The sequence below is a fragment of the Pinus tabuliformis genome, chromosome 1_1 (assembly GCF_031772625.1).
Source record: "Pinus tabuliformis cultivar Carrire ecotype Pingquan chromosome 1_1, CPIR1, whole genome shotgun sequence".
Classification (NCBI taxonomy): Eukaryota; Viridiplantae; Streptophyta; class Pinopsida; order Pinales; family Pinaceae; genus Pinus; species Pinus tabuliformis.
The window spans coordinates 646,301,287-646,314,030 of record NC_142297.1 but is presented as its reverse complement, the minus strand read 5'-3'; the positions used below and the strand labels follow the sequence as shown (position 1 = coordinate 646,314,030).

The following is a 12,744-nucleotide window of genomic DNA, read 5'->3' as shown; positions in this document are numbered from 1 at the left end:
TCTTTTGCTGCCACTAAGCTTAAGACTTTGCACTTTATCGACCACCCTTTCTCGGTTCTTTCTGCTGCAATTAGGCTTCATACTTCACACTTTCTTGGCCACCCTTTCTCGGGTCTTTCGTCTGCACCTAAACTTCAAACCTCGTACTTTCTCGGCTACCTTATCTCGGCTCTTTTTCTGTTGTACTTCGCACTTTCTGCTTTAGACTTGGTGACCAAAAATTTGTGTCTAAATGAAATTCAGATGCCCCTATTTATAGCGGTTTTCCACTGTAATAATCCGACTTGAAGAGGGATGCCTTGTGCTTGTCTTGGAGGGTTACTTAACATTTCTATCGACTCTTACATAAGTGTAATATGCCCAAGAAGGGTCCATCATACATGACATAGACTTAAATTGACTTTATGACCAATCCTAAGGACTCACAATGGGAGTCATACTAAAATAAAATTCCTTGCTCATGGAACCCATGAGACAAGAATTACAATAATAATTTTATATTTCTTTTTTTCATCAATTACATAAAACCACAATTACACGTCATTATGAAAACCGAACCTAGTTACTTTTTAACAAAACTAACATTATGATTACTCATGACATTAAAAAGATTACTAGAGCTCACTCTTTGATATGTTGAATTGGATGATCGTTATGATAATTGATCTGAGAGCTCTTGGAGCTTGTGTTGATTTTTTGGGTAGCATCGGATGTGCTCTAGCTCCAAAATTTTGTGGAGGGGCTAGAACACATGAGATCTCCAAGACCCAGAAATCGTTTAGTGAAATTCCACCCGAATTGTATTTTATTAAAATAATTATTATTTTTAATGGGGTTCCTAAGTCTAAACTTAGGAAAATTAAAATATTAATGGGTATTAATGAAAATATAGGTGAGAAGCTTCTAAGAGAAGAGGATCAAGTCTAATTTAATCTTAGTCATTGATTAGAGATTAGATCACGGTCATTGATTTCTCAATAGGAAAAGTATAAAGGGAGGTTTGGGGTCAGTTGGAGAACACACACACACACACAGCAACACTTGAGCTAATTCTAAATTTTGAGGCGTGGTTTGCTGAGGATTTCGAAGTAAGCTTCTAGTGCAAAGAGGGGCAATTCAGCAAAGGGACTTCCGTCCAAGGCCGAGAATACATAGCAAAGAGGCAGCACAGCACCAGGGGGAGACAACACAGCTCCAAAAGGGGTGACGCAGAGGCTAGAGGAGCTGGCGCAGTCACCTAGGGCAACACTGGGGTTTCTGTGAGGCACATCGAGCATCAGTTCAACAAATTGATTTCTGAGCCAGAAAGGCTCACTGGGAGGGTGACGTAGCTCCTAGAGGAGGTGACGCAGTTCCAGCACAGAGCTAGGAGCAGCCATTGCTGCACAACACTGGGGACAACACAGTCACCTGTGGGGTTTGTTCATCCAGTTGCTAGATTAGACAAAATATCTGTCTCAAGATAGAGGTACTTTTGTTGGGTTTATTCTCTGTTGAGCGAGCCAGATTTGACACCCTAGTTGTATTCATAAATCTGCTTAATAATAAAACCCTCATATTTGATGCACCGGTTTTCCCACACTAGGTTTTTCCGGGGACATTTAGAACAAAAATAAGTGTGTCCTTTGTATAGTTGTCTTATTTATTTTTCCACACTTGATCTGTATATTGGTGTAGGCAACAATGTATTTGCATTAATATTTTCTGAATAATTTTGAAAATAACTTGTTAAGCTGAAGAACACAAGTAGGTAATGCAAATCGGTTTACTGCAGTAGGATTTATGGTTTGTTAGATTCGGAAATTTTCACAGCTTGAAGGTTGGGTGCAAACCCAAAGTGAGGAGAGTAGTTTCGGTGGTGCAAGATCCACCTTGGCTAATCTGGTCGAAATTGTCTTCTATGTTGAAACTATACACCCTAGCCGATCTACAAGGAGAGATCATATCAAATCTTTCATTTGTGCTTCAATGGAGAAAGAGGAAGGAGGGGTTATACAGATCCTTCATTGGTGTTTTCGAAGACTGAATTGATTTGTGGGATGTCAAATTCATTGTCGGGTTTCAATAGCAGTTGCATTATGTTCATCAAGACTAGGTTGCAATTGTTGAAATTGTAACTAGTGTCGGTCTTCATAATGTAATGTAATTTCATCATCAAAATATTTATTATATTCATTATTATTATTATTTTATTTTTGGTCAAAGCATGTTTTTCATGCTTATAGAGTCAAAAGAGTCAAAAATAATTTATTATGAGTCAAAAGAAATATATTTGAGTCAAGTCCCACTTGGACCTTTGTAAGAAAAAGAAAAAGAAAAAGAATTTTGATTTTGAGTCAAGAGTCAACACAACACCAAGTCAGCCCTTCTTGGACAAGTCAGCCTATGTGGCAGCTATTCGACCCTCCTAGACAGGTATATATATGAGTCAACTTGACCTCTTGCAGACATACCCTCACACATCACATCATCCATCGATTTTTGTGCCTAATCAAGAAGAAAGAGAGACAAAGTCAAATGAGAGAGAAGTCAAAAGAGAGATAAAAATTTGGGTTTTCAATCTTGTTTCTGCTCACACATGTGAAGATTTTGTGGAATCTCTGTGAAAATTATAGGCCCAAACTTTGGCCTTCGCTGCAGGTCTGAAAATTCTGTGATTTGACCAGATTTCAGAAGAGTTTGACCAGCGTTCACTTTTATTGACTTTGACTTGATTGGAGGAGACTTGAGGAGGGTTGACATGGATCTTTGTGGCAGTTTTTGGTCTTCGTCTTGGGTCTTGGATATCTCATTTTAATTTGATTCTATAAGAAGGATTGTTGGATTTTCCCCCTTGTGGGGTTTTGCCCTTGGCTTGGAGCCTAATTTCTGATGTTCTTTGTCTCTTTGTGATCTTTATATTTCAATACATTTGTATGATTACTTGATGAAGAAGATAATATAACTAATAAGAAGCCAACAAACAGTCACAAGTAATTATCAAAAGAAATCAATCATTATCTTATAGTACTTGGTTTCTCAACAGCACTTGCAGTAGAGATATGCCATGTTTCCATGTTTTCTATTTATTGCATTATTGTATAAATTCCACCATCTATTGAATAAAGACTTGGCTGGTGTTCCCTTTTGCAAAATTGTTCTATGGTGTATTCTGTGAAGCCTCTCCTTGTTCTCATTACGGAAAAATGAGTGTAACAATGTATGCTTCCAATATGTTTGACGAAATGTCCCTAGGAAAATTTTAAGCATTATTGGCATATTTAGGAATTAATTTAGAAGGGGCAATAAAATACCAGAGTCCATAAAAATGCATGAAAGCAGTTATTCCCTCTAAAGGAGCATGCATCAACCACCAACCCATTAACAGCATTAAAAATAAAGCAATTCAGTTCCTGTCCAGACTAAACACTTATGACTGCTCAGTCCTGATGCACTGGTGTCTGCGATGAGACCCCATAATTCTACCTGTATTTTGTTTTTTCAATTTTTTTTATCTATTTGCATGGGGTTATTTGGTCTGAAGTGTTCCCCTGTTGAACATTGAATATGTGACAGTTCTACCTTGTAGGCTTGCATGATAAGACTATTATTTTTCACAAGATGATCAGAGAATACACCAAATACTGGCTAGATGGGTGACAATTCAATGCCAAATGCATAAACCAACTTTCACGCAAAGAAGACAAACCATTAAACTCACCTTTGCAGTATTGAATGCCACATTCTTGCAATCAGGAAGTATGCTGACGGACCATGCAGGCAGAGTATATGTCAAACCCTGGAAGTTGACAGTTGTATCAGAGTGAGCATCCCTGTTTGACAGAAAAGCAGCACATAACCCTGGTTCTCCTCTGTAAACATGTGCCTGTAGCATCATGCATGCGACAAATTTCAATCAAGCAGATTCAAACTCTTTGCTAGAAAGGTTGGAATGGATTTAACAACATGCATTATCCCCATAAAATAAAGTTCAAACTATATTCCAAGTTGAAAGAAATGCACCTGATATACACAAGTTTAGTGTTATTGCACCTCCGATATAATAAAGAATAAAAAATAAATTTATTAAGCAATACTAATACTTGCATTCCCTAACAAGCACAAATACGTACTCACAAAATATTAAATACCTCTTGAGCAGGACCTAGTGATAAATACTCAGGTGTTCCCAAAAGTAAGCTATCGCTGCAAAGCTTGATTGCCATATTCAAATCTCTTAGATGGCCCCATTTGGGTTGTCGAATATAACCTGCAATGCCAATAATCAATGCTATATCAGAGAAGAAATTATTCCATTTAGAATAAAGGCAAATATGAAGTAATATGGAATTGGGGTTAACCATATTCATCTATTGGTGCATCATAATCATAGCTTGTAGTGATAAATGGCCCTCCTGATCTTCCAAAGTTTGTCCCTCCATGATACTGAAATACGAACATATGAGAACATGTGTGGCTAATAAGCATAGAGTTACCTTTAAGCCCTCGGCTTCACCAGTTTAAAATTGACCAAAAAAAATCATCTGTAATGACAAAAGTAAATTCTTTAAAGTAGAACATGATTTGCATGAATAATGTCAAGTCCATATCCAAAAATGGTAACATACATCAAATATTTTATTCATATTGTTAGCTTTTGGGGTTACACCAAAAATTTCTCACCTAACTAAGAGATTGCTAGTCTTACAGTCCCTTGGTAATGCTTGATGGACATGTGTGTTGAAATTGTAACTAGGCTCAGCCTTCATAATTATTGTACTTATATCAATATGTATTTCATGTAAAAACAAAAAGAAGAAAAAATATTATTATTCTTATTGTCAAGCATGTTTTTCATGCTTTATTTTGGTCAAAAGAAAATGTAAATGGGCATGTACTTCGTGACCCTTGTGAAAAGAAGAAAATTTGAATTTTTGTAAGTGTTTTTTGTCCTTCCAAGTTTCAAAGTCGGCCCTCAAGAAAGACAAGTTGGCCTGCCCAAAGGACTTGTCTCTTCGCATGAAGGAACAACTATATATTGGCACCTATCCTCCACCATTTGAAAAGCAACTCGATGATCATCTACGGAAGAGCAATTTGGGTCTGTGGCATGGAATCTGAAGCACATTCTTCTAAAATAAAGCTAACTCCTTGTGGTATCTTTTCTCTATGTAAATGTGAGTTTCTCTGAGGCATTCTCTCTGTAACAATATAAATTTTCCTGAGGCACCTACTCTGTGATGATGCGAGTTCTACTAAGGCACCTACTATGTGATGATGTGAGTTCTTTGATGCACCTTCTTACATGATATGTGAGCTATTTGAAACATATATCTTCTGTGACTTATGGAAGACTTATGTGCAGACTTCATGTTCAGATTTGGAGGATTGACTTGGCAATTGGATCTTCTAGTCAGTTAGATGTGACTTGGATTTCTCTTGTTGATGAAGAATCTACAAGGAAAGGATTGACGGGTCTTCCCATTGTGAGTTTTTCCCTGGCCTCTGGCCTAATCTCTGGTGTCTCTTGTCTGTTGTGCATTTTCTCTATATATTTGAATGTATTATTGCTTGAGGACATAAATAAATGAAACAAATGCTAATAAGAATCATAGATAACAGTTACAAGTAATTATCAAGTTAAGAAATTCTACCTTGTATCTGAATTTCAACATGGTATCAGAGATAGGCTGAAGGAAGTTGAAGAGCAGATTGATCTAGCAAGGCTGAATTAATAAAAGGCTGTCTGTGGAAATTTTTGGGCATATGAATCAAAGAAGTGGGACAAAGTTAGTACCTAGGCAAATCCATGAACCTGGGCAAAAGTAAATTAAACTGACCATTTAGTACCAATTCCTCTCGCCCCTAACGGGTTAGCATGAGCCATTCCGGTGATGGCTAAGTCGGGTTGTAGCTCGCGCATACATCATATCTGATTCGAATTGTCTGGTTTCTCCACAATTCGTGGTATTGGTATACAGTGCAGGAACCAAATTCTATGGTTTGGTTCTTTAAGAGAAAACCGAATTTTGTACCAATGCAAGGAGATCCAAGCCTATGATAAACAACTGTAACAGAGGACTATATATTCCTTATGGAATTCATACAAGTGATCACCTACTTCAATATGGGCATGAGGCTTTAATTTCTGTGTGGATTCTTTATACATTACACCAAGGAATAACACATATATGACTGGAGTTATACAAATCTGTGTATGATCTGTGATTTGTGCATTATTCAAGCTCATCAGTGTGGCACCTTATGCAAACCCAGTGGCACCTCCTAGTCCTGTGGTATCATTTACATACAACTTCAGCAATCCGAGTTTTGTGTTGGTATTTTGGTGATCCGAGTTTACAACTGTACTAACATCCGAGTTATATATCTGAAGTATGGACCAAGGATCCTATTTAGTTGCTATAGGAAGGTCAAGAGGCATGTATAGTTGCAGACCAGAGGTCCAAGTACCCTCAGAGAACAGAAGAGGTATGGTGGCGGGCTGTTACAGGATGAGACTAAGGTTACCGCAGGCCTATAATATGACCAAAGTTTGATTGGAGGCCGAAGTCTAAAGGACTGTATTAATGATCAGATTACTAATACATTCTGTGACAAATCTCTGTGGTTTAGGGTTGAGATCCCTGAAGCAAATTTTGCAGGTTATATGCAATGTATCTCCATGTTATTGGGCCGCATCCCATATAATTCATCTTTGTGCAAAAAAGAGTAATTGAGTCTGAATTGAATGGTACAACAGTGAGAAATTTAAAACAAATTGTTGTGGAAGAATAATTAGTTCAAGACCAAAAAGCTACTATACCTATGGAGACAAGATGAAGAAAGATGCGAAGATTCTAAGTATAAGTTCGAGCAACATCTGTGGAAGATAGCAAAAACTGAAGCATTACTCCTTTGTGACAAGAGAAGGTCCTAAAGTATATTTTCTGTGGTATATGACATCCTAGTAGCATTGCAAGCAACATCAAGAATTTATGATATGGCACCGTATTCAAGAAGAGAAGTAAAGTTTCTCAAGAGGTACATATAATCTTGTTTTTCATAAATTAGGCATAGATCTATGTTAAAGTTCTACATCTAAGATTTATGCTCCTAGAAGATCTCATCTATCACATTGCTAGATCTGATATGTTATTGGAACACACGAGTTTAATAATTGAAAGCCATGATAAATATCTTATTAATAATTGATAGATGATGTTTACATTTTGTGAGAGGTCTGGCTATATACTGCTTTGGGTGCCTCTTGGTGAACAGGCATGATCTTTGATCATGCCCTTTGCCTAATAAACTATAAACTAACTAATTTTTTTTATATAACATTGCCTCCCTCTCAAAAGAATGCTTTGTCCTCAAAGCATACGTAACGACAGATGTTGCTGACAAAACGCTTCAGTCTCCCAAGAAGCTTCTTCTTCTGGTAAGTCCTTCCACTTGATCAAGTATTCCTTGATTGCATGAGATCAAAGCTTCCTTTCTCTGGTTGATAAGATACCGTTTGGTTCTAAAATGATGCTTCCTTCATCATCTAGGGATGGAAGCGTTGTTTGCACTGATTGATGGTCGCCCAATGCCCTTTTAAGGCAGAAGACATGGAAGACGTTGTGAACACGACTTTTCTCTGGAAGGCTTAAACTATATGCAACTTGGCTGATCTTTTTATTGATCTGATATGGTCCATAGAACTTCGGTGCCAATTTATTTTTTCCTTTTTGTTTCAAGGACAATTGTTTGTATGGTTGGAGCTTGACAAATACCCATTCTCTGACTTCAAATTCTCTTTCGGTTCTGTTTCGGTCTACTTGTTGCTTCATACGGTTCCTTGCATTATTCAAGTTTTCTTTTAGGGTTTGGACAATTTTTTGGGTTTCTTCTAGTTGGTTTTTAACAGCAGGTAGATTTTTCTGGACGGTAGCTAGATCCTTCCATTTTGGGGGTTCATATCCATACAAAGCTTGGAATGGCATCATTTTTGATGGTGTATGATAAGTCGAATGATACCACCACTCAGCGAGATGCAACCATTGAGCCCACTTATTTTGTTTTTTTGTAGCGTAACAACGTAGGTAGGCATCTAAACATTTATTGACAACCTCTGTTTGTCCATTTATTTGAGGGTGATAAGCGGAACTCATATTTAGGTAGGTTCCTATGTGGTTGAACAATTCCTTCCAGAAATTACCCTTGAATTTGGCATCTCTATCACTCACAATGACTTTCGGAAAACCGTGTAATTTATATATATTTTTGCAAAATATTTCAGCGATTTGTTTAGCTAAGTCTGATTTCTTTATTGCCATAAAGTGAGCATATTTGGTGAGTCTGTTGACCACTACGAAAATCTTGTCCTTGCCTTCAGATACGGGTAATCCCTCAATAAAATCCATTGATATTTCTTCCCATTTCTGATTCGGAATGTTTAAGGGGTGAAGTAATCCAGGTGTCATAATATTTTCACTTTTATTTCTTTGACATGTGTCACACTCTGCTACATACTTCTGAATATCGCGACTCATCCCCTTCCAAAAGAATGATTGACATGCACTGTAGTAAGGTTTAAAGAATCCTACATGTCTAGTTGACAATGAATCGTGTGACTCCTTGAGTATCTTGGATTTAAACTTGGAGTTTGCATTCAGATAGATTCTTCCTTTGTACCATAGAATATCATTCTTCCATTCAAATTTTGAGTTGTCTGGAAGGTTATTGATTATCGCAGTTATTTCTGGATCCTTGGCATACACACTTCGAATCTCATTAAGCCATTCAGGAACAACAACTGAGACTGCAAGTAGTGTTGGTTCTTCGTCTTTCCTAGACAGGGCATCTGCTACTACATTGTCTTTTCCCCTTTTATGTAGTATTTCCATGTCAAAGGCGGCAATTTTTTCAATCCATTTTTGTTGTTCTTCGGAAAGTGTCTTTTGTTGAAGGAGGTGCTGGAGACTATTGTGGTCTGTTCGTATGGAGAACTTACTTCCCAAAAGATATTGTCTCCACTTAGCCAGTGCGTGCATAATAGCGAGCATTTCCTTGTTGTATGTGGACTTAAGACGTTCTCTTTTATTGAGCTTCCTGCTTTCAAAAGCTATTGGATGCCCTTCTTGCATTAACACTACACCTATATCAAATCCGAAAGCATCACACTCGATGATAAATGGTTTAGATAAATCTGGAGTTGCCAATACTGGGGCATTAGACATAACTTCCTTCAGTTCTTCAAAACAACTTCCTGCTTCCTCATCCCATTGAAATGAATTCTTCTTTAAAAGGTTTGTCAGAGGTGCAGTTATATGTGCACAGTTTTTAATAAATCTTTGGTAATATCCAATTAATCCTAAGAACCTTCTTAGCTTAGATATATTAGCTAGTTTGGTCCATTCCTTTATAGCTTTGATTTTATTAGGGTCCACTTTTATGCCTTCATGGGATATAATGTGTCCGAGGTATTCTACTTCTTCCTTTCCAAAGGTGCATTTGGATTTTTTTTCATAGAACTGATGCTCTTTCAGTAGTGTAAGAACTTTATCCACATGTTGTAAGTGATGCTTCCAAGTTTTACTGTAAATTAAAATATTGTCAAAGAATACTAATGCAAACTTCCTAAAATATGGACGAAATAATTCGTTCATAGTGGCTTGGAACGTTGTTGGCGCATTGGTTAACACAAACAACATTACTTTAAATTCACAGTGACCTTCGTGTGTTCGGAATGTCGTTTTTGGTATGTCTTCCAACCTGATTCTGATTTGGTAATAGACTGACCTTAAGTCCAATTTTGAGAAGTATTTTGCGCCATGTAGCTCATCCAACATTTCGTTGATAAAGGGAATTGGGAATTTGCTTTTAATCGTTATTTTTTTTAATCCTCTATAATTAATGCATAGCCTGAATGAACCATCCTTCTTCCTTACCAATACCACTAGAGCAACGTACAAGACTTTTACTTTTCGAGATGATCCCACACTTTAAAAGGTCTTGGATTAATCTCTCGATTTCCATCTTTTAGTGATGTGGATATCGATACAGCTTGATGTTGACAGGGTGTGGCCCTCCTTTGACTTCTATTGTATGTTCAATTTCCTTGTTAGGAGGCATTTTCATAAGAAAGTCTTGAAATACCTTTTCATGCTTCTGAATTAGATCTTGTACTTCTGGTGACTCTTCGCTGATCATATTTGCAGATAACATTTCTAATTGGTGACATTGTACTACATAAGCTGGTGCTCCTTTTCGAATCATCTTCATCATCTGAGATGACGATACGATTTGATTCTTTGGTGCTTGGAATCCATATAATTTGTACCTCTACCCTCCCCAGTGAAATCTTATGAACTGTACTTGATGGTTGGCAACATAAGTGCCTAGAGTTCGTAGCCATTGGATACCTAAGACCACATCTACTCCACCTAATGGTACAGTGAAGAATGGGGATTCTAAATTAAATTCTTGAATCTACAATTTGACCTTATGTCATTGCCCTACCTTTTCAATCTTCTTACCGTCAGCTACCATCACCTTCATGTTCGGTAAGGGAAATGAGAAAATGTTGAGTCTCTTTCCCAGGGTTGCATCTAAAAAATTGTGGGTGCTACCAGAGTCGATGAGAACCACTACGTTGCTCTTCTTTATATGTCCTTTCAATTTAGAGTTTGAGGTTGTGATACACCTGTCATAGCTGATAGTGACACTTGCGGAATACTTCCATCATCTAATTTTGGAGAGAATTCTGGGGCATCTTCTGTTTCTTCTATGTCGGAATCATCATTGTTTGAATCATTAGTTGCTTCACAGTTATATAGGTTCTTTGATTCTTTTCCTTTAGCACACCTATGTTTAGGGTCCCACTTCTCGCCACAGCGTTTGCATTTGCCTTCTTTTATCCTTTGTATTTCCATGTTAGATTTTTCACCTTCACGACGATGTGGTGGAACATATCTTGTATTATTCATATCCACGGATTGGAGCATTCTTCGTCTCGAATATACTTTTTCCTGTTTTGACCACAGTATCTGTTCAAATTTCTTTTCAGCAGTTTTTGCTTTTTCCTTTGCTACTTCTATTGACATAATGTCATGAAGCTCATGTTCTACTTGTAGATGAGTTTTAAGTCCAAAGATGTATGATTGAATTAGACGAGATTCTAATAACTTGGGTACTCGTGTTGCTAAGGTCTCCCATTCTCGAGTGTACTCATCCACACTTCCTTTTTGTCATAATTTGATGAGTGTTGAAAAGAACTCTTCTTCCTTTACACCTTGGAATCTTTTAAAGAATGCATCCTTAAATTTTCTCCAACTGATGGCGATTGTCTTCTTCTTCCACTACATATACCAATTATATGCTTCTCCTTCCATTTTCATGGAAGCATGCCTAATCTTTTCGTCATCATTGTCGATGTCGTAAATCTCGAAGTATTCTTCTGCTTTATTCAACCACGTGACGTTGCATTTTTCGTTCCCATATAATTTCAGCATCTCGATTTTTGCCTTTCGCTGATATGTTACTAATGGTGGAGCGAAAAGAGGGTGTTGATTGGTGAATGTATCCTTGAGTTTCTTATTTGAAAAAGTCGCATTACTATTTCCTTGATGGGCGTCGCCGTTTTTTTTAGAGATTCTGCTTTTTCGTGAGAAACTGTTGACTTTCTTGAATCTGATGAATTGTGCTCTTGATTTCCTCCATCATCTTGGAGTAGTTGTTAGGGTGTAACCTTCGGCCTTCCACACAAGGTGTCCAACAACGCTAATGTCTGATTATGATTCATTTTGGATTGGATCTGGTTCTGCCCAAGCTGTAGTTCTATCCGATTTGTCGTATCCTGAAATTTCTTGATATCGTCGGAATGCCCGATAAACTTACTCTCAAGATCGACTAATTTTTTGTTGAAATTATCGAAGTGGCTAGTAATCCTATTCTCCAAGTCAATCAATTTTTTTTCTGAAATCAGCCAGTGACATTGACGACATTGAACGAGTTTGTGGGGATGTATATTTGTCCACCAGTTTTTAATTTTATTTTTTATTATATATATATATATATATATATAGCTATATAAAATGCATATATATATATATATATATAAATTATATATCATATATAATAATAATGATATAGTATATGTTTATAACTATATCGATTAATCTGCCTTAATCTGCCGTGGAAAAGACGAGTCAGCCGTTGGAACAAGGATTGACTGTTGGGGGTTGTGTGGCTTGGCGTGAAAGAAGACGACGGACAGTGGCAGACTTAATGGATGCGGGAGGTAGTGAGATGGAGTTCTGGGCGGAAGGAATTTGAAACCGAGATGATGGCAGAGAGTTGAAACTTGGGCAGCTTGACAGTGGAGCAAAAGAATGGGCAGGTAAAAACAACGGATGAGAATGGGCTTGTGATTTCCTGCAGCGGAGGTACGGAAACATAGACGGCAAGGGAAATCGATGGCAACAGAAGAAACAGGGAGACGGACGGCAACGGATGAGTAGAGGAAAAAAACACTAGAAAAATCGATGACCTAGACGACAACGAATGAGCAGAGAAAAACAACACTAGAAAAATTGGTGACCTCTCAGCAATGAGGAGCGACCTGCTCTGGTACCAGATGGAACACACAAGTTCAATAATTGAAAGCCATGATAAATATTTTATTAATAATTGATAGATGATGTTTAGATTTTGTGAGAGGCCCTGGCTATATACTGCCTTGGGTGCCTCTTAGTGAACAAGCATGAACTTTGATCATGC

The 12,744-nt window shown here is 37.5% G+C and overlaps 1 protein-coding gene across 3 annotated transcripts in view; it reads right to left on the bottom strand.

Moving 5' to 3' along the window:
* Positions 1-12,744, bottom strand: part of LOC149215029 (beta-galactosidase 8-like) — a 459,880-nt gene that overhangs the window by 133,237 nt on the left and 313,899 nt on the right. For all 3 annotated transcript variants that reach the window (XM_089392493.1, XM_089392491.1, XM_089392492.1), the window contains exons 9-11: positions 4,341-4,425; positions 4,131-4,249; positions 3,701-3,865 (exon numbers count right to left, since the gene is read on the bottom strand). In XM_089392493.1, the coding sequence (XP_089248619.1) occupies positions 3,701-3,865; positions 4,131-4,249; positions 4,341-4,425 (369 nt within the window). The remainder of the gene's footprint in view (positions 1-3,700; positions 3,866-4,130; positions 4,250-4,340; positions 4,426-12,744) is intronic.